This window comes from Triticum urartu, chromosome 2A, assembly GCF_056163025.1.
Source record: "Triticum urartu cultivar PI428250 chromosome 2A, HENAU_Tu73, whole genome shotgun sequence".
In the NCBI taxonomy this organism is placed as follows: Eukaryota; Viridiplantae; Streptophyta; class Magnoliopsida; order Poales; family Poaceae; genus Triticum; species Triticum urartu.
Genome location: NC_141874.1, coordinates 28,221,644 through 28,246,299, shown reverse-complemented (window position 1 = coordinate 28,246,299; position 24,656 = coordinate 28,221,644). Strand labels below are relative to the sequence as shown.

Genomic DNA, 24,656 nt, shown 5'->3' with positions numbered 1-24,656 from the left:
ACATGGTTGTGTTGGAGGGCAGGTTCGACAATACCTGGCAGGTTTTTCAGGGATCTCACTGGAGCTATGATCCTGTGATGGTTCTTTCTCTTTGGGTGTCCACCGCCTACGCCGATACCCGTCGGGCGCTACGGTTCTAGCTGTACTATCGATGCTATATGTATGATAGTATTCGAGGTGTATTAGTGATAATATTCGACAATGTACGGACGCATGGAGATGATGTAGTTTTGCTTATAATTGAATGCATCCTAATTTGAATACTACTTTATTTTGCGATTTGATTTTGCTTATTGAATGCTCAAATTGGAAAACTACTCCTACTTTGAATGCTAAAATTGGAGAGCACAATGCAAGGCGTATGCATATGATTAGTTGATAGCTTATAGGGTTTTTGTTTTCGCAGAAATCTAGGAGCCCCCTTCCATCATCCCCGTCGCCGTCCCCGTCACAGACCCCCTCCGACCTCGAGGTGAGACCAGCCACGAACCGGTTTTAGAAAGATAATTAAACGATATTTCGGGTTGACTTTAAGTCTGTCAAGTCTCCACCATATATGAGAGGACAAAGAATCCCGACTGTTGTTGTGGGGGTAGCTTCTCCTTCGTTCCTGTGTGTTAGATAATTTGGTGTAATGCACTCGGGAACGAAAGGAGGAGCTACCATCACCGACGGTTGCAAATGTCAGAGAGGAATCAGTGAGGGAGAGTTCCACCATATATATATATATATATATATATATATATATATATATATATATATATATATATATATACTAGTACAAATGCCCGTGCGTTGCAACGGGCGATTTTCTTTTAACATGCTTCATGTGGCATTACACAACACTTTTTATATCCTAATGGCATTTGTTAGGACCTAACTCCCGTGCGTTGCAACGGGCGAAAGATATCATAAAACCTGCTCCATGCGATAGTGCGCGTCATTTCTTACATAGAGTTCTGATAAACATCGGTAATAAGTTTATATTGTTATCGCTTTTCGAAGTATGAAGTGTGGACGTAAAGAAGAGCCACCCTAACGTACTTCATCTGATGGAATAGTAGTGGTGCATGGAATAGTCTAGTAACTTGTTTTATATTACATTTTTCAGAAAATTTCTTTATTTTTAAATAATTAAACAATTTTAAAATTTTAATCTTTTTATTAGAATTGAAACGTGTTTTGAAAATGAACATTATTTGAACATATGTTTTTTAAAGAGATTTTTCTAAAAAAATTGATCAATTTTAATGGGTTTTTAAGAAGTTAGAACAATTTTTTTTAGAATTTTGAGCATTTTTTTAAAAGCGTTAACATATTTAAAAGCGTTAATTTTTTAAAGGAAGAAGATTTGAAACACTCCTTATCTTAAATAAAAGAACATGCTTGGTGTGCTTTTAAAAAAGGATTGTTGGTGTCCATGCCATGTAGTATAAAGTTGAGAAATTCGTTAGGATGCCCTTTGATGGCGGTCCTTCAGCTTAGCACTATCATTGGATGGAAGAGGAATGGCGTAATTGTTTTTAGCAAGATATGCAAACAGTGGAATTGTTGTATACTATTCGAGAGTTTAATAACTAATCCAAACGTTTTTCATAGAATTTTCAAAAGACTTGCAAAGTAATTATTTTGCATTAAGGTGTAGTGATGCATTGAAGTGGGATTGTTTATATAAAAATTTTCTGTTATATTCGAAAGCAAACATATTTTACTTTGTTAATTATTTTTTAGAAAATGTTGATTATTTGATTTGCAAGATTATATTTTGTTCTTTTTCTTTTGCACTATTCGAACTTGGCGATCATCTTCATAAGAAAATGCGAGCTTTTCTCTATTCCCCATCACACGTAAATTTTAGATGGGTTGTTTTAAAAAAAGGTAAATTTCAAGATGCACCGTTGTAACATTCTCTCTACTCTTCACCCCCCCCCCCCCCCCCCCCCATCTCCTCCCTGTCTCACCAACGACGTCGGTGACATATCCAGAGTTGAGTATCTTAATTGTCAGCAAGTCCCGATGAGCTCCAAATATCTTTTCCCTTGAGAAACATTTATTTCCACTATTTCACTCATTTTAAATTATTGTAACTGATAATGTATTCCTAAGATGCGGTAGGCATGAATTACAGTAACAACAAACAATTGCACTTCCAAGTAACTGTATCGATGCTCATTTAGCAGGAAAGTTGTGCAACCGAAGCTAGCACGCATAGTTCCTGTGGCTTCTGGTCGGTTCAGCCATTAAAAAAAGGGCATCAAAAATCCCCACCGAGCAGCTTCTATGTGGACCTTATCCACATCAAAAATCCTCTCTAGCAGAGCTGCTTCTCCTTCCTTCTCTCTATCCATCCATCAGCGGCTCTGCTCTCCTTCCCCTCTCTCTCTCTCCGTGCTGCAGCCACACACGCACACGCCCACGGCGCTGCTTTCCCCCTCTCTCTTCTTCCTCCACAAGGAACCAAGCATCACTCTCTGCCTGACCGTGGCGCCAGAATCGAGCTCGGATTCGCGCGCTAAGCTCCTCCCTCCCCGCCCCTGATCCCCTCTTCCTTTGGCGTTCGTTCCATTGACCCCATCTCTCTCTTTCGATTTCCCTGGCTGTCTCGCCCGCGACCGGTGGCTGCTTCGTGTTCGTCGGTAGGTTGCGGCGCTGTTGCTGCCCGTATGGGCTCTTTCAGCTTTCTTCTCTCTCTAATCTCTGCTTTCTCCAGAGAAGGGAGTCGCCACAAGGAACACAACCAGAACACCTCGCCTTGGAGCTCGTTGCCTCCGGCAATCTCTCTGTCGGCCTCGTGCTCCTCCGCCACGAGCGCCGCCTCCTACCCGTCGTCCATCTCCTGGAGGTGCCTGTCAGGCAGGGGTTGATGCTTATCCTCGACTCTCTCTGTCAGCTCTCTCCTTCTCCAAGCCGAGGAGGATGAATGGGGCTCTCGCAGGTCGGCCGCTACGTCCGCGTTGACTGTGGGCGAGTGCGCGCGACCGACACATACGGCCCCGCCTCTGCTCCTCCTCGTTCTCTCGCCCAGGCAGCGTGCCGCCCGCGTCCTTCATGTGCTCGACGTCGTCGTCCTGCTCCCGATCGGATCGGGAGCGCCGCCGCTCGATCCCAAAAAGAATCTCTAACCGTTTTTTCTAAACATACCGAGAACTGTGGGTTGAATAGCAAAAATAGAATGGTCTTTTCTGTAAAAAGGCCACGCCGTACGAATCAGATGCGGGACAAAACCAAAAATATCACCTTGCTTTAATAGTAGGTATAGATATAGATATATATGAGAGGACGAAGAATCCCGACTATTGTTGTGGGGGTCGCTTCTCCTTCATTCCCGTGTGCTAGACATTTTGGTGTAATGCACTCGGGGATGAAAGGAGGAGCGACCATCACCAATGGTCGAATGTATACACCACGTGAGCTGAGAGTTTTCAAGAAAAGACTCGACAGACCGATAGTCAACCCGTGATGAATAATAATGATCTAACTTAGGTTTTTTAGTACATATATTTAATTGTAGACGTTTAATATTTGAATTATGAACATAGGAAATGTCGTACTCGGACGACAAAAATCTCCCGGGGGAGTGCGACTGGTGCCACGACGACCGAGGTCTGTGCGACAGGCCTCACCTGGATGAAGATCGGCGCTTCAGTATTAAGCTGGAGGAGACCTTCGATGTTGAAACGGTATGCAACGACGACAAGTGTTATTTTTTCGTAATTAAGCACGACTTCAACTATTTCAACGTGTACTTTTCATCTTTTACAATTCGACTAGCTTATCCCATGCCATGCAAGACGCTACGTCTTGGAGAGGATGGGTTTTGAAGACCATGAAAGTATGGAAACAAAGAAAATTCACCTAAGGACCCATCATGATATAGATTTTGAAGTAAATCTGTATAATTCTGAGAGCATAGCCCATTTTGGTTGCAAAAATTGGGAAGCATTTTGCAAGATGTATGATTTTGATGAGGGTATGCTTGTCACCATGGATCTTGGTGATCCTGACATCGAGCAAGACAATATGGACATTTGGGTCCTTGTTGATACGCCTCCAATTCTACCGCTATGTGAGTTTCTCAAACATAGTTATTAGCTAATTTATATTGTTCATTTCAAAATAGTTGACAACTTATTTCCATTGACAGCTTATTTTGATTGTTCAAACAATGTGTGGAACATGGTAGACAGAACCTACTACACCGATGGCTCTGAATTAACTTATAAGGAGAAAACTCATCTGGTCAGATTTTGTACTGATCTTGAGAATTACAATATCTATTGTAAAACTCCTCCACATTATGGTCAATACGTGCCACTAGTGCACGTGTTGAACTACGGTAATTACTATGGAGATACCCTGGTAAGATTTCTTACTATTACAACATCCGTGCATCTTTTGCATACTTATAAACTAGTAAATCATTGCTAACTATGAAGTTATTGAAGGAAATATGCCCTAGAGGTAATAATAAAGTTATTATTTATTTCCTTATTTCATGATAAATGTTTATTATTCATGCTAGAATTGTATTAACCGGAAACATAATACATGTGTGAATACATAGACAAACAAAGTGTCACTAGTATGCCTCTACTTGACTAGCTCGTTAATCAAAGATGGTTATGTTTCCTAACCATGGACAATGAGTTGTTATTTGATTAACGGGATCACATCATTAGGTGAATGATGTGATTGACACGACCCATTCCATTAGCTTAGCACCCGATCGTTTAGTATGTTGCTATTGCTTTCTTCATGACTTATACATGTTCCTATGACTATGAGATTATGCAACTCCCGTTTGCCGGAGGAACACTTTGTGTGCTACCAAACGTCACAACGTAACTAGGTGATTATAAAGGAGCTCTACAGGTGTCTCCAAAGCTACATGTTGGGTTGGCGTATTTCGAGATTAGGATTTGTCACTCCGATTGTCGGAGAGGTATCTCTGGGCCCTCTGGTAATGCACATCACTTAAGCCTTGCAAGCATTGCAACTAATGAGTTAGTTGCGAGATGATGTATTACGGAACGAGTAAAGAGACTTGCCAGTAACGAGATTAAACTAGGTATTGGATACCGACGATCGAATCTCGAGCAAGTAACATACCGATGACAAAGGGAACAACGTATGTTGTTATGCGGTCTGACCGATAAAGATCTTCGTAGAATATGTAGGAGCCAATATGGGCATCCAGGTCCCGCTATTGGTTATTGACCGGAGATGTGTCTCAGTCATGTCTGCATTGTTCTCGAACTGTAGGGTCCGCACGCTTAACGTTACGATGACAGTTATTATGAGTTTATGCATTTTGATGTACCGAAGTTAGTTCGGAGTCCCGGATGTGATCACGGACATGACGAGGAGTCTCAAAATGGTCGAGACATAAAGATTGATATATTGGATGACTATATTTGGACACCGGAAGGGTTCCAGAGGAGTATCGGATAAAACCGGAGCACCGGGGGGGGTTACCGGAACCCCCCGGGGGGGTTAATGGGCCTCATGGGCCTAATGTGGAGAAGAGGAAGGGGCTGCCAGGGCAGGCCGCGCGCCCCCTCTCCCCCTAGTCCGAATTGGACAAGGAGGGAGGGGCGGCGCCCCCCCTTTCCTATTCTCCCTCCACCTCTCCTAGTTGGACAAGGAACGGGAGGGGAGTCCTACTCCCGGTAGGAGTAGGACTCCTCCTGCGCGCCACCATAGGGCCGGCCGCACCCCCTTCCCTTGGATCCTTTATATACGGGGGCAGGGGGCACCTCTAGACACACAAGTTGATCCACGTGATCGTTCCTTAGCCGTGTGCGGTGCCCCCTGCCACAATTTTCCACCTCGATCATATCGTTGTAGTGCTTAGGCGAAGCCCTGCGTCGGTAGAACATCATCATCGTCACCACGCCGTTGTGCTGACGGAACTCATCCCCGAAGCTTTGCTGGATCGGAGCCCGGGGAGCGTCATCGAGCTGTACGTGTGCTAAGAACTCAGAGGTGCCGGAGTAACGGTGCTTGGATCGGTCGGATCGGGAAGACGTACGACTACTTCCTCTACATTGCGTCAATGCTTCCGTTGCGGTCTACGAGGGTACGTAGACAACACTCTCCCCTCTCGTTGCTATGCATCACCATGATCTTGCGTGTGCGTAGGAAATTTTTTGGAATTACTGCGTTCCCCAACAGTGGCATCCGAGCCTAGGTTTTATGTGTTGATGTTATATGCACGAGTAGAACACAAGTGAGTTGTGGGCGATATAAGTCATACTGCTTACCAGCATGTCATACTTTGGTTCGGCAGTATTGTTGGATGAAGCGGCCCGGACCGACATTACGCGTACGCTTACGCGAGACCGGTTCTCCCGACGTGCTTTGCACATAGGTGGCTTGCGGGTGACAGTTTCTCCAACTTTAGCTGAACCGAGTGTGGCTACGCCCGGTCCTTGCGAAGGTTAAAACAGCACCAACTTGACAAACTATCGTTGTGGTTTTGATGCGTAGGTGAGATTGGTTCTTGCTTAAGCCCGTAGCAGCCACGTAAAACTTGCAACAACAAAGTAGAGGACGTCTAACTTGTTTTTGCAGGGTATGTTGTGATGTGATATGGTCAAGACATGATGCTGAATTTTATTGTATGAGATGATCATGTTTTGTAACCGAGTTATCGGCAACTGGCAGGAGCCATATGGTTGTCGCTTTATTGTATGCAATGCAATCGCGCTGTAATGCTTTACTTTATCACTAAGCGGTAGCGATAGTCGTGGAAGCATAAGATTGGCGAGACGACAACGATGCTACGATGGAGATCAAGGTGTCGCGCCGGTGACGATGGTGATCATGACGGTGCTTCGGAGATGGAGATCACAGGCACAAGATGATGATGGCCATATCATATCACTTATATTGATTGCATGTGATGTTTATCTTTTATGCATCTTATCTTGCTTTGATTGACGGTAGCATTATAAGATGATCTCTCACTAAATTATCAAGAAGTGTTCTCCCTGAGTATGCACCGTTGCGAAAGTTCTTCGTGCTGAGACACCACGTGATGATCGGGTGTGATAGGCTCTACGTTCAAATACAACGGGTGCAAAATAGTTGCACACACGGAATACTCAGGTTATACTTGACGAGCCAAGCATATACAGATATGGCCTCGGAACACAGAGACCAAAAGGTCGAGCGTGAATCATATAGTAGATATGGTCAACATAGTGATGTTCACCAATGAAACTACTCCATCTCACGTGATGATCAGACATGGTTTAGTTGATTTGGATCACGTGATCACTTAGAGGATTAGAGGGATGTCTATCTAAGTGGGAGTCCTTAAGTAATATGATTAAATTGAACTTAAATTTATCATGAACTTAGTCCTGGTAGTATTTTGCAAATTATGTTGTAGATCAATAGCTCGCGTTGTTGCTTCCCTGTGTTTATTTTGATATGTTCGTAGAGAAAATTGTGTTGAAAGATATTAGTAGCAATGATGCGGATTGGATCTGTGATCTGAGGTTTATCCTCATTGCTGCACAGAAGAATTATGTCCTTGATGCACCGCTAGGTGACAGACCTATTGAAGGAGCAGATGCAGACGTTATGAACGTTTGGCTAGCTCAATATGATGACTACTTGATAGTTTAAGTGCACCATGCTTAATGGCTTAGAATCGGGACTTCAAAGACGTTTTGAACGTCATGGACCATATGAGATGTTCCAGGAGTTGAAGTTAATATTTCAAGCAAATACCCGAGTTGAGAGATATGAAGTCTCCAACAAGTTCTATAGCTAAAAGATGGAGGAGAATCGCTCAACTAGTGAGCATGTGCTCAGATTGTCTGGGTACTACAATCGCTTGAATCAAGTGGGAGTTAATCTTCCAGATAAGATAGTGATTGACAGAATTCTCTAGTCACCATTACCAAGTTAGTAGAACTTCGTGATGAACTATGATATGCAAGGGATAACGGAAACAACCCCCAAGCTCTTCGTGATGCTGAAATCAATGAAGGTAGAAATCAAGAAAAACATCAAGTGTTGATGGTTGACAAGATCACTAGTTTCAAGAAAAGGGCAAAAGAAAAAAAGGGGAACTTCAAGAAAAACAGCAAGCAAGTTGTTGCTCATGTGAAGAAGCCCAAGTCTGGTCCTAAGCCTGAGACTAAGTGCTTCTAACTGCAAAGGGACTGGTCACTGGAAGCGGAACTACCCCAAGTGATTGGCGGATAAGAAGGATGGCAAAGTGAACATAAGTATATTTGATATACATGTTATTGATGTGTACTTTACTAGTGTTTATAGCAACCCCTCAGTATTTGATGCTAGTTCAGTTGCTAAGATTATAACTCGAAACGGGAGTTGCAGAATAAATAGAGACTAGTTAAGGGTGAAGTGACGATGTGTGTTGGAAGTGGTTCCAAGATTGATATGATCATCATCGCACACTCCCTATAATTTCGGGATTAGTGTTGAACCTAAATAAGTGTTATTTGGTGTTTGTGTTGAGCATGAATATGATTTGATCATGTTTATTGTAATACGGTTATTCATTTAAGTAAGAGAATAAATTGTTGTTTTGTTTACATGAATAAAACCTTATATGGTTACACACCCAATGAAATTAGTTCATTGGATCTCGATCATAGTGATACACATAATCATAATATTGAAACCAAAAGATGCAAAGTTAATAATGATAGTGCAACTTATTTGTGGCACTGCCGTTTAGGTCATATTGGTGTAAAGCGCATGAAGAAACTCCATGCTGATGGGCTTTTGAAATCACTTGATTATGAATCAGTTGATGCTTGCGAACCATGCCTCATGGGCAAGATAATTAAGACTCTGTTCTTCGGAACAATGGAGCGAGCAACAGATTTGTTGGAAATCATACATACTGATGTATGTGGTCCGATGAATATTGAGGCTCGCGACAGGTATCATTATTTTCTGATCTTCACAGATGATTTGAGCAGATATAAGTATATCTACTTGATGAAACATAAGTCTGAAACCTTTGGAAAGTTCAAAGAATTTTAGAGTGAAGTGAAAAATCATCGTAACAAGAAAATAAAAGTTTCTACGATCTGATCGTAGAGAAGAGTATTTGAGTTATGAGTTTGGCCTTCAGTTAAAAACAATGTGAAATAGTTTCACTATTCACGCCACCTGGAACACCACAGCATAATGGTGCGTCCGAATGTCATAACCGTACTTTATTGGATATAGTACAATCTATGATGTCTCTTACCGATCTACCACTATCGTTTTTGGGGTTATGCATTAAAGACAACTGCATTCACGTTAAAAAAAAGGGCACCATCTAAGTCCGTTGAGACGACATAATCTGAACTGTGGTTTGGCAAGAAACCAAAGTTGTCGTTTCTTCAAGTTTGGGTTGCAATGCTTATATGAAAAAGTTTCAACTTGATAAGCTCAAACCCAAATCGGAGAAGTGCGTCTTCATAGGATACCCAAAAATAAAAATGTTGGGTACACCTTCTATCACAGATCCGAAGGCAAGCTATTCGTTGCAGGGAATGGATCCTTTCTACAGAAGGAGTTTCTCTCGAAAGAAGTGAGTGGGAGGAAAGTAGAAAACTTGATAAGGTAATTGTACCTTCTCCCTTATTGGAAAGTAGTTCATCACAGAAATCTGTTCTTGTGACTACTACACCAATTAGTGAGGAAGCTAATGATGATGATCATGTAACTTCAGATCAAGTTACTACCGAATCTCGAAGGTAAACCAGAGTGAGATCCGCACTAGAGTGGTACGGTAATCCTGTTCTGGAAGTCATGTTACTAGACCATGACGAACTTGCGAACTATGAGGAAGCGACGATGAACCCAGATTCCGCGAAATGGCTTGAGGCCATAAAATCTGAGATGGGATCCATGTATGAGAACAAAGTATGGACTTTGATTGACTTGCCCGATGATCGACAAGTAAATGGATCTTCAAGAGGAAGACGGACGTTGATAGTAGTGTTACTATCCACAAAGCTAGACTTGTCAAAAAAGGTTTTTGACAAAGTTCAAAGTGTTGACTACGATGAGAGTTTCTCACTCGTATCCATGCTTGAGTCTGTCCGAATCATGTTAGCAATTGCCGCATTTTATGTAATCCGGCAAATGGATAAACAAAACTGCATTCCTTAATGGATTTATTAAAGAAGAGTTGTATACGATGCAACCAGAAGGTTTTGTCAATCCTAAAGGTGCTAACAAAATATGCAAGCTCCAGCAATTCATCTGTGGACTGGTGCAAGCATCTCGGAGTTGGAATATACGCTTTGATGAGTTGATCAAAGCATATAGTTTTATACAGACTTGCGGTGAAGCCTGTATTTACAAGAAAGTGAGTGGGAGCACTACAGCATTTCTGATAAGTATATGTGAATGACATATTGTTGATCGGAGATAATATAGAATTATTCTGTAAAGCATAAAGGAGTGTTTGAAAGGAGTTTTTCAAAGAAAGACTTCGGTGAAGCTGCTTACATATTGAGCTTCAAGATCTATAGAGATAGATCAAGACGCTTGATAAGTTTTTTCAATGAGTACATACCTTGACAAGATTTTGAAGTAGTTCAAAATGGAGCAGTCAAAGAAAGAGTTCTTGCCTGTATTACACGGTGTGAAGTTGAGTAAGACTCAAAGCCCGACCACGGCAGAAGATAGAAAGAGAATGAAAGTCATTCCCTATGCCTTGGCCATAGGTTCTATAAAGTATGTCATGCTATGTACCAGATCTATTGTATACCCTGCACTGATTTGGCAAGGGAGTACAATAGTGATCTAGGAGTAGATCACTGGACAGCGGTCAGAATTATCCTTAATGAAATAAAGGATATGTTTCTTGATTATGGACGTAACAAAAAGGTTCGTCGTAAAGGGTTACGTCGATGCAAGTTTTTTGACACTGATCCAGATGATTCTAAGTCTCAATCTGGATACATATTAAAAGTGGGAGAAATTAGCTAGAGTAGCTCCGTGCAGAGCATTGTAGACATAGAATTTTGCAAAATACATACGGATCTGAATTTGGCAGGCCCGTTGACTAAATTTCTCTCACAAGCAAAACATGATCACTCTTTGGGTGTTAATCACATAGCGATGTGAACTAGATTATTGAATCTAGTAAACCCTTTGGGTGTTAGTCACATGGAGATGTGAACCAATCACATAAAGATGTGAACTATTGGTGTTAATCGCATAACGATATGAACTAGATTATTGACTCTAGTGCAAGTGGGAGACTGAAGGAAATATGCCCTAGAGGCAATAATAAAGTTATTATTTATTTCCTTATTTCATGATAAATGTTTATTATTCATGCTAGAATTGTATTAACCGGAAACATAATACATGTGTGAATACATAGACAAACAAAGTGTCACTAGTATGCCTCTACTTGACTAGCTCATTAATCAAAGATGGTTATGTTTCCTAACCATGGACAATGAGTTGTTATTTGATTAACGGGATCACATCATTAGGTGAATGATCTGATTGACATGACCCATTCCATTAGCTTAGCACCCGATCGTTTAGTATGTTGCTATTGCTTTCTTCATGACTTATACATGTTCCTATGACTATGAGATTATGCAACTCCCGTTTGTCGGAGGAACACTTTGTGTGCTACCAAACGTCACAACGTAACTAGGTGATTATAAAGGAGCTCTACAGGTGTCTCCAAAGCTACATGTTGGGTTGGCGTATTTCGAGATTAGGATTTGTCACTCCGATTGTCGGAGAGGTATCTCTGGGCCCTCTCAGTAATGCACATCACTTAAGCCTTGCAAGCATTGCAACTAATGAGTTAGTTGCGAGATGATGTATTACGGAACGAGTAAAGAGACTTGCCAGTAATGAGATTAAACTAGGTATTGGATACCGACGATCGAATCTCGGGCAAGTAACATACCGATGACAAAGGGAACAACGTATGTTGTTATGCGGTCTGACCGATAAAGATCTTCGTAGAATATGTAGGAGCCAATATGGGCATCCAGGTCCCGCTATTGGTTATTGACCGGAGATGTGTCTCAGTCATGTCTGCATTGTTCTCGAACCGTAGGGTCCGCACGCTTAACGTTACGATGACAGTTATTATGAGTTTATGCATTTTGATGTACCGAAGTTAGTTCGGAGTCCCGGATGTGATCACGGACATGACAAGGAGTCTCGAAATGGTCGAGACATAAAGATTGATATATTGGATGACTATATTCGGACACCGGAAGGGTTCCGGAGGAGTATCGGATAAAATCGGAGCACTGGGGGGTTACCGGAACCCCCCGGGGGGTTAATGGGCCTCATGGGCCTAATGTGGAGAAGAGGAAGGGGCTGCCAGGGTAGGCCGCGCGCCCCCTCTCCCCCTAGTCCGAATTGGACAAGGAGGGAGGGGCGGCGCCCCCCCTTTCCTATTCTCCCTCCACCTCTCCTAGTTGGACAAGGAACGGGAGGGGAGTCCTACTCCCGGTAGGAGTAGGACTCCTCCTGCGCGCCACCATAGGGCCGGCCGCACCCCCTCCCCTTGGATCCTTTATATACGGGGGCAGGGGGCACCTCTAGACAAACAAGTTGATCCACGTGATCGTTCCTTAGCCGTGTGCGGTGCCCCCTGCCACAATTTTCCACCTCGATCATATCGTTGTAGTGCTTAGGCGAAGCCCTGCGTCGGTAGAACATCATCATCGTCACCACGCCGTTGTGCTGACGGAACTCATCCCCGAAGCTTTGCTGGATCGGAGCCCGGGGAGCATCATCGAGCTGTACGTGTGCTAAGAACTCGGAGGTGCCGGAGTAACGGTGCTTGGATCGGTCGGATCGGGAAGACGTACGACTACTTCCTCTACGTTGCGTCAACGCTTCCGTTGCGGTCTACGAGGGTACGTAGACAACACTCTCCCCTCTCGTTGCTATGCATCACCATGATCTTGCGTGTGCGTAGGAAATTTTTTGAAATTACTGCGTTCCCCAACAGTTATTACTATGTTTTTCAACAGATAATCCCAGAGGATTGTGTGCCTCATCTGATGTATCAGAGTGGTCGCCTTGATGTTTTGAACATACGTCCAGGTCATCCTACGAATCTGAACTGTCCATACCGGATTTCTAAAAGAAGTGGAGACATGGAAATCAAGGAATGGAAAAAATGTATGGACAGTCGTAAGGGGGTTCTTAGAAGCAAAAGGAAGCGAAGCGCAAGAATTGGAGACATGATGATCTCCATTCTTCATAATGGAGAGTCAGGGTCTATATTGTTTTATGCTATTTTACCTTAAAGAGGGTATTTAGGTCCTACCTAATACTGATGATCATGTGCCTAGAACAATTAAGTAGGGTTGGTTCGATGACTATGAGGATGATGATCGTATGACTTGTTATTAATAACGAGTAGAAGTTGTATGATGATGATTAGTAGGACTTGTTATTATGATGATGCATGATGCGGGCATGAAGAGTTATTATATATCAGTGGGTGAAATGAACATGGATTGAATTGAAGTGAAGGGAACAAGCATGTGGTGCATGTCGAAAGTAGTACTAATCCAAACTTGATCAAGTTAGGATTAATATTACTTTCGACATGCACCACATGTTGCCTTCACTTTAATCTAAGCCATGTTTAGGCATATCAGTAGCGTTGGTAAACCAAGCACGAAAATAAGAGAGGACACTTCTCTCTGTTAGCTAGCTTACACACCCTAAATTAACCCCTAAACCCTCCCCCCCTTTAAAAAAACAAAAACTCCAGCCCCTGAAATGCTGACGCGTGGATGCCTTTTGGTCCCGGTTGGTGTCACCAACCGGAACCAAAGGCCCTCCTGCCTAGGCTGGCCGCAGAGGCCACGTGGAGGCCCATCTGTCCCGGTTCGTGTAAGGGCATCTCCAGCCGTCCGGCCCCCCAGGGCGCCTAAATAGAGCGGCCTGGGGGCGTGCCGGCGCTAGTTCGGCCCCTGGGGGCGACCTAGCTCCCAGTCACGCCCCCAAGCGCCGCACGCCGCAAGTTCGCGTGCGCAAGGAATCACTCGGCGGGGTCGGCTCCAGGCGTTGGCGTCGGCGTGCGCGGGCTCGGCGGTGTCAGAGCTGCTTCGGTGCTGGGCTGTGTCGGCGCGGCTTCAGTGCTGCTGGGCGGCGATGTAGAGGCATCGTTCGGGCTTGGCGTCCGTGTGGCCGTGGGCGCGGGAGCTGGCGTCGTCGGCGTTGCCGTCTGCATCTGGTTCAGGATGAGGCCGCGCTTCGCCATGTACCACGCCCTGAGCTGCTCATCGTTGCTTTGGAGCATGTCCGCCCCGCCCATCAGAAAAGCCATGTCGGTGTTCCTCTTCTTCGCGGCGACGTTCGTCTAGAGCAGGTCGACGTTGGTCCAGAGCAGGTCGAGCTTGATGGTGCTGTTCGTCATCAGCGACGACCACCGCGCCTCGGTCTTCTCTTCACGTAGGACGGCCCGGGCCTGGGCGTCAGCGAGGCAATGCTCGATGGACTCCTGCACTCGCGCGGTTGCCGCGTTGGCGTTTTTCCCCTTCTTTGCCAATTTGTGGCCGTCCGGCCGCCCCTCTGACGCGCTCGGAGTCGTCGCGTCCGGCTTGTATGTCTCCTTGGCCTTGTCGAGGGTACGTCGGACTTCCGCCCACTTCTCGCACTTGTCAATGCGCTTGTAGATGTGGAGGTGCTTGAAGTCGGCGTCGAGGTTGTCGCGCCGATACATGGTGAACATACGCAGCAGCTGCGCGGAGGAACAAACAGTTGGCGGGCGGCGGGCGTAGACGACGAAGAGATGCGGGCGAACGGCATGCGTACCTGATCCTCAACGCTGGCGCCGCTCTCCGGGCGAGCCGCGACCTCCTCGACGATTCCATGCCATTTGTTGCATGCCCCCTGGATACACCCCCAATGGTTCGCCATCGCCTTGGAGCCGCGCTGCATGTAGACGCCTTTGAAGTAGGGGTCGACGAGCTTCCGCTCGTCGAACTCGGCCTTGATGCGGTCCCAGTACGTGTCCAAGCTCTGGTTCGCGCCGGTGGTCGGGCCGAGGCAGACGACTTTCCATGCTTCGGCGAGGCATTCCTCCTCCTTGGACGTCCACTTGGTGCGCGGTTCGCCTGGCCTAGCCGCCCGCTTCTTCTTCTGGCGCCCCTTCGCCGGATCAGGAGCCGGCTCCTCCTCCTCCTCCTCCTCGGGTTCCTGCGCTTCGTGCGCGTCCTCACCGTAGACGTAGCCGAGCTCGGCCTCCATGTCGCCGCTGAGATCCACTACCTCGTCCTGGGTGGCGAACCCGGGAGACGCGGCGGCCGCGGTCGATCCTGTCGTGATGATGTCATCCATGTCGGCTCCTGTGTCGTCGGTGTCGCCGAGGTGCGAGAAGGGCAGCGGTCCACGGCGGAGATGGGGCGTCGGTGTGGACGCGTAGGCGGGCGGCGAGTAATTGTATGGAGGGTACTGCACGCCGACGAAGGCGGGCGAGGGTGTGTGCGTCGCGGGGTGGCCATGGGGGAAGGTCACGTTTGGGTTGAACCCACCGTGTGCGTCGCCATCGGCGTAGCCAGGCGACGACAAACCCCATGGAGATCCGACGCCTTGCTGTCCCCAGGGCGCGTACTGGGCGTGGCTGACGACGGGTGGATTCATCATCCCCGCGTGGTCGACCGATGAGGAGGACGCCGCCGCGCGCGCCGCGTTGTCGCGGGCCTTCTTGGCGATGGCCCTGTTCCGCCGGTCGGCAGTGACTGCGTCGCGTCGCTGAACTTCCACCCTCCACTCGGCATTCGACATGCCCGGTGGCTTCAATGGCGGCGCCCTCGGCTTCCTCTGCTTCGGCTGGGCGGTGCCAGTCGTGGTTGCCGCCGCGCGCGGCATGGCGTACTTCTTCGGTGGCATGGCGGCGACTGGAAGGCGAGCGGGAGGGGGTTTGGCGGGAGAAAGGGAGGGAATGGCGGGAGGAAGGCGAGCGAACGGGAGGGATGCGAGGGAAAAGCGTCAAGAAACAGCGGGAAAAGGCCCTCGGGTCGCCTCCAGGGCAGACCCACGCGCCTTTTTCGCTTGTGCCGGCTCCCCAAGCGCCCCCAGGGCGCCGGGTTCGGCCTGAGTCCGCCGGCACCAGTTTTGGCCCGAGCCGGCAAAAAACGTGCTTCTGGGGGCGCGTCTGGGCCGTTTTTTTGGCGCCGGCGCGGCAAAAACGCCTGGGGAGGGCCTGTTGGGGGCGCGGCTGGAGATGCTCTAAGAACCGGGACTAAAGGCCTAGGGCATTAGTAACGACCTTTTAGTCCCGGTTCCTAAACCGGGACAAAAGGCCCTTACGAACCGGGACAATAGGCCCTTTTTCTACTAGTGAACTTGGACATGGCTTTGTTTTCAGCGGCACATGCTCTTCTCTCCTCAATGGTCGCTTTGCGCAACCCCTCTTCCTTAAGCAATTGCTATTTTTCTTGCTTCTCCCTTGCCTTCTTCTCGGCCAACTCTTTCTTGATCTCCAACGTCTTCGCTAACATCAACTCATTTGATTGCACCATGACATCAATCTTCTCCCTCAAGCTCGACGCTTCATGCTCTCTCTTCATCTTCTCCTTAGTCTTCTTGTCACCATCGGGCTTGTTCAAGTTTCTTGGGCCATCATCATCCTCATCTTCATCCATGTTTGTAAGTGAACCTCTCTTCGGTAGGGATTCTTTGTCAATCAACTTCCACTTCTCGCACTCTTTGAGCAAGTCCCAACAATGCTCTAGTTTGAAGAATTTGCCCTCCGAAACTTCCATGTCTTTGTATCTTTGTTGGGCAATTTTATCCTACACAATTTGAACAAAGTCAAAGGATGCAATCATTTCATATGATGCAATATGATGTGCACAACTTGAACAAAGTCAAAACGAACTCACATAGTCGGATTCCACGGTTCCACTTGGAGGTGCATTGCGTACTTGCTCCAAGCAAGCTGCCCAACGGCTGCAAATAGGCTTGATCATGTCCCAACGCCCTTGGAGCGACCGAAAGGTGCGTGGAGTCCTATTCGGATACTTTGCCATCATGCGGAAGTATTTATCTTCGATCCTTTGCCAATACCTCTTGGCGGTTTGAGAAGTACACGTGCATGCATCAAGAGACACCGCACTCCATGCCTTGATCAAGATTTGGTGTTCCAAGATCATGTAGTTCTTTGATCCCTGGCTTTTTCCACTTCTTGTTTGCGATTGCTCATACAGCCCCTCATCGATCTCCTCCACTTCTTCTTCTTCACCACCATGATCATCCATGCCGCCCTCCGTTTCATTGTAATCGAATGCGGCGAGCGGGGCTTGATCGATGTCAACGGTGTTGGTGTCCAACAAGTTCACGAACTCGGCAGTTGCATTGTTCGAACCACCGCTATAGTGAATGACAACAAGTCACGAGCTATCGCAAATGGCAAAAAGCAAAGAAAATTGCTGTGGCCGAAGATGCTTACCTTCCGGCCATTTCGTCAAACACCTCGCTTATGGTGGGAGTAGCACCGTTGAGCGGCATCGTCGGAGAACCTCTTTCCGGGGCGGAGGGAGTGGATGAAGGAGCCAGCTTTTTTGTAGCCGGAATCCTCTTCCGCTTTACGCCGGAGACCTTGCCGACCTTCTCCGCCGCGGTCGGGATCGCGCAGCGGCGTTGGCGCCCGGAGCGCGGGCCTTAGGCGATGGCGGGGCCAACATGGCCGGCGACGAGATCCGCGCGAGGCGATTGAGTGTGCGCGACCTCGACGGTGGCGGGGGACAGCAGGGAGTCATCCATGGCGGCGAAGGACTGCCAGGAAAGATGCACCAGAGCGGGAGGTGGCGGGGGCAATGGTGGCGGAGGGTGGGGGAGCAGGAACGGCCACTTAGAAATGCCCCTCCTGCCAAATCTCGATGCGGATAGGGGCAGAGCTCAGGTCGTCCTCCCACCCCGTGAATCTAGAAGTCGGGGGAGATCTTTTGCCGCGCCCCGTAAAAAAAATTACCGGTCAGGCGCGTACGCGGTGTCTGATCAGACAGGTTTTTCGCGCCGACCCGTATTTTTGCAGATATTTTGTGGGTCGGGGCGGGATGCGGGATCTGCTAGAGATGCTCTAACACCAAAAGAACAATCAGGACAGACTGAAATGACAAACAATAGCATAAATTATTTGTACCGGCAGTTCGCCAAGCAACCAGTCAAAACAGACTGAAACGTCAAACACAGTCCATTGTTTGTAATGAGTGATCGTGAGACGGAAAATCATACTACAGAAAAAAAAGGATATTTATGTATCACTGGAAAACAACTCCATATGTACGAGAATAAATGTTTGTGACTCAAAAAATGTTCATGTATTTACAATATAAGTAAATGTGGAAATGGAAAATAACTATATTCTAATTAAAAGGCAGTACACATTTTGAAAGTTAATTAAATCAGGAAATGGCAAAACAAATAAGAAAAAGTTGAGTAAATATAAACAAGAAAAGGAAAGGAAAATGAGAAAGAAAAAAAGAAAAGAAAGGAAAAGGAAAAACCAGAAACAGAAGAAAGGAAAAATTCTCGCTTATTGTACCAGACTAACTGCCCCGACCATCATGCTAGGATTCCATTGCCCTGGCTTATGGTGAGCGCTAGGAAATCCAAGCCTGGAGCCCTGATACTGTGAGGGCAAACAAACATGGGCATCAATAACTACAATGGCCAACAGTCCATAGAATCTAGATTATTCAAGCTCAGCACGCGAGCGAACGAACAGGCCAACCCAATACTGTAGCATGCAGGAAAAAGCTTCAGGCGAGACAGTACATACTCTTGCTATAAGCCAGATATAGTTCTCACGTCATATCACAGAGTGCACAGATAAGACAACAAGCCCAAAAGAATTTAGGCTCATTACAAAAAAATTCAAGGCAGACTCAAGAAAAAACATTCCATCTAACCTAAATTTTGTTCATACGGTTGTGAGAGTTGTTCATGAATACTAACTAAAATCTTCATACTACTAATGAAAAATATTCCATAAAATCTCACAAAAACATTTTGTGTTAGACGTACCATTTTTAGTCCTATTTGAAAATGTTCATGTATTCCAAAAGAATTGCTCATGACTATAGAAAAAAAAAGTTCACAAATCTCAAAAGGGAATATTTATGTAACAAGAAGTCCATATGTACGACAATAAATGTTTGTGACTCAAAAAATGTACGTACTTAAACAAATGTTCATGTATTTACAATAAAAATAAAATATGAAAATAAGAATAAATAAATTTTAATAATGGCAGTATAAAATTAAAATAAAATAAACTGGGAAATGGCAAAGATAATAAAAATCAAAAGAAAAAGTAGAGTATAAAATAGAAAACAGAAAGGAAAAGGAGAAAGCAAAAAAGAAAAGAAAGAAAGGAAAACAGAAAAAGAAAAGGAAAACCAAGAAAGAGAAGAAAGGAAAAAGTCTCGCTCATTGGACAAGCCCAACTGCCCTGGTCTTCATGCGCGGATTCCTTTGCGCTCGCTTAAGGTGAGCGATAGGAATCCTGATACTGTGAGGGCAAACAAACATGAGTATCAATAACCCCCCTAAAAAAACATGAGTACCAATAACTACAATGGCCAACAGTCCATAGAATCTAGATTATTCAGTTAAAGCAGCACGACTACAAAGAAGAGAACAATAAATATTTCACATGTAGTTTGTGAACATCGTCTTCCCAGGGTTGAGCGGTTGACTTCAGGAGGAAGGGCGCAACTGCACATACCACATAACTGCCAAAATGGAACCTGAAATTCATCGGCCGGCCACATATTTCTGTTGCTATCTAGATAAAGGCTCACAGAACCTACAATGTGGTTATTCTTGTCACTTCTCTGAACGCACATTACAATAATGCTTAAAAAAATGGGTTATTACCAAAGCGTGCTGATTACAAGAAAACATGAAGTATTATAGCCTTTTGCAATGTTAAGCTGACGTGGATGGGCTGTTTCCGATGGAGCCCAAGCTCCAACGATGTAGGAATGGACAAGGAGATGAAACAACAGCTACAACAAGAAACAAGCCCGCCACCATTTGGCTTCTGCTTGTGCTAACAATAATCTAAGCAGTGAACTATATGATGGTAAAGCTAGCTTTGGACGTTATTGGTCCTGCTCATTATTTTTTCTAGCCTTGGGTAAGTTCCGCGCAATTTTCTGAACTGAGATTAAGATAAACTATCCGTATTGGACCACAACTTGAGCCCAATTGGAGCACTCTGTCCAAATTTTGTAGGTTATCGGATCTAATACATGAAAAGGTGAAGTGGTGTAGAAGTTTAAGCCCTCCAAGAATTAATAACTTAACTATGTGCACGGGCCAGATGCCTCATTAATTAGTAATTACACGTAGCTGAGTCATATGGGAACAAGAACAATGATACTAAGAGGGTGTTTGTTTCCAGGGACTTATTGATTTAGGGACTTAAAAAAGTCTCTATAATTCCCATCTAAACCAAACAGGAGGGACTTATAGGGACTTAAAGTGGGCATTTGGGACTTATGAAATAAGACTCTCAAGAAGGGACTTATAGGGACTTATAGTTGTAATATGGTCTTTTAGTCCATGTTAAGTCTCAGGAATCAAACAGGTAGAGACTTTTTAGGGACTTGGAACTTATAAGTTGGGACTAAAATAAGTCCTAAAACTTATGAACCAAACAGGGCCTAATGCATTGTTTAAGACTGTACAATCAAGAGGGCTACAAATCATGATATAGCACGGACACCCCAAGGAATCAAGTTTTACTAACTAACAAGAGACTGAACCGGGAAGAATATTACTACCAAAACAGAGGCTATATACTGGAACATATCCGGTGCACCCACACTTGTGGTGCTACAGGTGCACCGGATGCCGTAGGACATTTCAAAAAATGTGAAAAAGAAAATCTAGCAATTCTGAAATGAAAGTCACGATTCTTTCTGAAGGTAAGTGCCAAAGGTTCCCGGTTCAGTCTTAGTGTTGTCCAACAAACAAAAAGATATTACAAAACATCACACGATGATAATATTAGTATAACTAGGCAGAGATGTTGAATGACTTAGAAGTACCTTCAGTTTTTTTTTTTTTGTGCGAATACCTTCAGGTTAATTATGGCACACACATGACAAAGGAAAATGGCAAAAACAAAGTTGAAAGCGAACTAACCTTCAGTAGAATATGGACACAAACAAAGCAAGACGATGCAACTCGGGGGATAGTTTCTAAGGACAACATTAGTTTTATACTCATGATTCCTTCTTGATTGCATCCAGATACCAACTCTCTTCAAATCAACATTCATTTTCCTTTATGCGGCTACTTGAAACCAGCATTTGGCAACTCCTTCGAGTTACTGCATCTGGGCTGTAATGGCTGCTTCAGCAATAGGAGGATGGGTGGCCTCAGCCTTCATCACCAAGCTAGTTGAGAAGGTGTGCTCCTATGCTGGAGATCAGTATGAATACCAACGGAAAGATACAAAGGAGAAACTAAGAATCCTAGAGAAGAATCTATCGTCGATCCAAACAGTGATACATATAGCTGAGAGAGTGCAGGCAAAGAACACAGCCATGGGAAGTTGGCTAAGGAGAATCAAAGATGCCGCCTGTCAAGCTGAGGATGTTCTTGATTTGTTTGACTATCGAGTTCTCCAAGCACAAACTGAAGACAGGGGCATGATTAGCTCAGTTGCTTCAGCTGCAGCTGGCTCATCTTCTTCATCCTCAAGCACCATCACCACTGCCTCTACCACCACTAGCAGTAGTAGCAACTCAACGGTAAATCAGTCGGTTCGTCTTCTCAAACGCTTCCTTTTCTCTGATGAAGATATAGATGAGTTGATTTCTGTAGTCGATAAGTTTGTTGAGATTGATAGTGAGATGCAAAGATTTCTGGAATTTGTGAAGATAGAGGACAGCAGGACAGAACAGGCAGTTCAGTGGCGCACAACAACCTCCATGCCAGGCTCAGGGAAGTTTTTTGGTCGAGTTAATGAAGAAAACAAACTGAAGAGATTACTTGTTCAGATCAATGAGCAATCCAGTCATCCATATGATGTTATATCAATTGTTGGTATTGGTGGTGTTGGTAAGACAACGTTAGTACAGAGAGTGTATGACCAATTGCATGACACAGATCACTTTGATCTCACAGTATGGCTCCATGTCTCAGATAAATTTGATGTTGGACGTCTAACAAAAGAGATGACACAGTCAGATAATCTCAGCAGTAGTTTAGATCAAGCTCAGAGGATACTTGGGGATAAGCTGAATGGGAAAAAGGCTTTGATAGTCCTTGACGATGTATGGAATGTATTGAGGAGCCAATTGGAGAACCTGTTCAAACCCCTGAAGTTTGCTAGCAAGGGCAGCAAAGTAATAGTTACAACTCGAAGTAAAAATGTTGCAAGAATGAATGAATCAACAAAGATCATGCACTTACATGGCTTGGAAGACAAAGACTACTGGAGTTTCTTTTCACAATGTGCATTCGGTGATGAAAATCCTTCTGATTTTCCACGACTGGAAGAAATTGGCCGAGAAGTGGTGAGCAAGTTGGCAGGATCACCTTTAGCTGCAATGACAGTTGGGAGTTCATTGAAACCGGTGCTAAAAGAAAAACATTGGAGTTCTATCTGTGGAAGGAAATTGTGTCAAATAGAGCAAAAGGAAGATGATATCATATCAGTATTGCGACCGAGTTATGAGCATCTTCCTGACCATTTGAAGCAATGCTTTGTTTACTTTGCATTGTTTCCTAAGAAATACCACCTTCGAGGAGATGAGCTAATACAGATGTGGAGAGCTCACGGTTTCCTTGACACGCAAACACCAGATGAAACTGCACGTCGTTACATCAATGATCTCTTGCAGCTTTTATTCATTGAGAAGGTACCCAACCGAGAGGACCACTATGTAGTTCACGACTTGCTACATGATTTTGCAGAGTCGGTGTCCAATGGAGAACACTTCCGAATAGAAGATGACTTAGATGTATGTATTCCAAGAAATGTTCGCCACCTATATGTCAGTGCAAGCAATATCTTAAAGGTGTACATGAGTTTGGAAGACTTAAAGAAAAATCTGAGAAGCTTAATAATAAGCAAGGCACAAGAAGGTGCTTCTTGCGAAAGGGTCTCCTCGTCAAACTTTAATCATGTACTTGAACATATACTCAAAGAGCTAAGAAGCTTACGCGTTTTAGTACTGTGCAATCCTGATGGTATGCTTCCAGACAGTCTTGATCATTTGGTCCATCTTAGGTATCTAAACATCCATGAAAGTAGAAACTTCATCAATGTCAAGTCATTATTCAAACTCTACCATTTACAAGGGTTGAGTCTGCAAGTTCAAGACATGATCATGAAAAAGGAACTCCAAGAGGGCTTAAGTAGGTTGACCCAGTTAAGATACTTAAAGGCTCCAGAGAAAATAATTTCAAGCATAGAATTGATTGGCAGGCCGAGATCCCTCAAAAGAACTAGAGGAGAACAAAGTGAAGAGTAATATGAGGCACAACATATGCCAACTGAGGGAGTTGAATGAACTTCGAGGGATGCTAACCAAAAAAAATCTTCAGAATGTAAGATGCAGGGAACAAGTAACATGATTCATCTCACACCCCTTGAGTCTCTGTGCATAGAGAAATGTCCAAAACTTGAATCTCTTCCCCAGATAGGCTTACTACCTCTTTCCCTGAAGAAACTCAGTGTCATAAGATGCAGCAAAACATTTGGACAGCTCTGCTCTGAGATCAACATAAGCAGCACCAACACCATACAGCAGGTTATCGTGAGGGAACCTATTGTTGGCAATGCAATAAAAAGAAGAAGGACATCATCACAATAGAAAACATGTAAGGATGCCGAACATATTTTCGTTCTTTTAAATCAATATGAATTGAAGAAACATGTAAATCAATCTTATCCAATCAATCAACAAGATGGATGGAAATAAAAAAATAATTTACCACATGGATTGCTGTTCTAGAAGGTCAATGTTAAACAAGATATTCATGCTTTATTCAATGATTCGGTTTCTTTGCAGCTCGGAAGTGCAGAAGTTCCTTTTCTGGAGGATAGATGGCTGAACAAGTGCTTGACTGAGCAACCTGCACCAGCTCTCTTCTCCCTTGTGACAACAAGAATCAAGAATACGCAAATTGTTCAGGAGGCTCTAAATAATGAATGGAATGCTGATGTTTTGGGATCTCTCAGTGTCCATGCCAATTCGCGAAGAGCCGCATCTTTGGGACCAGTTGAGTGCCAGCACACTTGATTCACTGACACCAGCGAAATTCGTGTGGAAATGGAGAAACAATGGAGGGTATTCAATATGATCAGATTATAAGATCCAGTGTTGGTTCTTCCAGTGCAGCATATTGGTGGCAGAAGCTTGGTAAATCATTGTTACGTCTTCCACTGGCCTTAATGCATTGACTAGCAGATTCAGGGGATCGCAATTCTGGTTCTACTCACCCTAATTTGTGGCTCTACTGGACACATAACCAAAGAGTGCAAACTCTGGAGGCTGGTTATAGCGGTACAGTAGATCGTTGTTCCAGGGAGATATAGCTATTGTGTTCATGTCTTACTTAGGCAGAAGATTAAATATCAGGCTTCTTGTTCTTTTGTAAATAACTTAATATGTTGTCCTTGCTCACAGCACCAGTAA

General features: G+C 44.7%; 1 protein-coding gene across 1 annotated transcript; it reads left to right on the top strand.

Annotated features, from left to right (window-relative positions):
- The first annotated feature begins 21,353 nt into the window (after positions 1-21,353).
- LOC125535237 (putative disease resistance RPP13-like protein 1) lies at positions 21,354-23,611 on the top strand. Its single transcript, XM_087542856.1, has one exon. It carries the CDS (start codon positions 21,354-21,356, stop codon positions 23,487-23,489), a length of 2,136 nt encoding a protein of 711 aa, XP_087398982.1. The 3' UTR covers positions 23,490-23,611.
- The last annotated feature ends 1,045 nt before the right edge of the window (positions 23,612-24,656 follow it).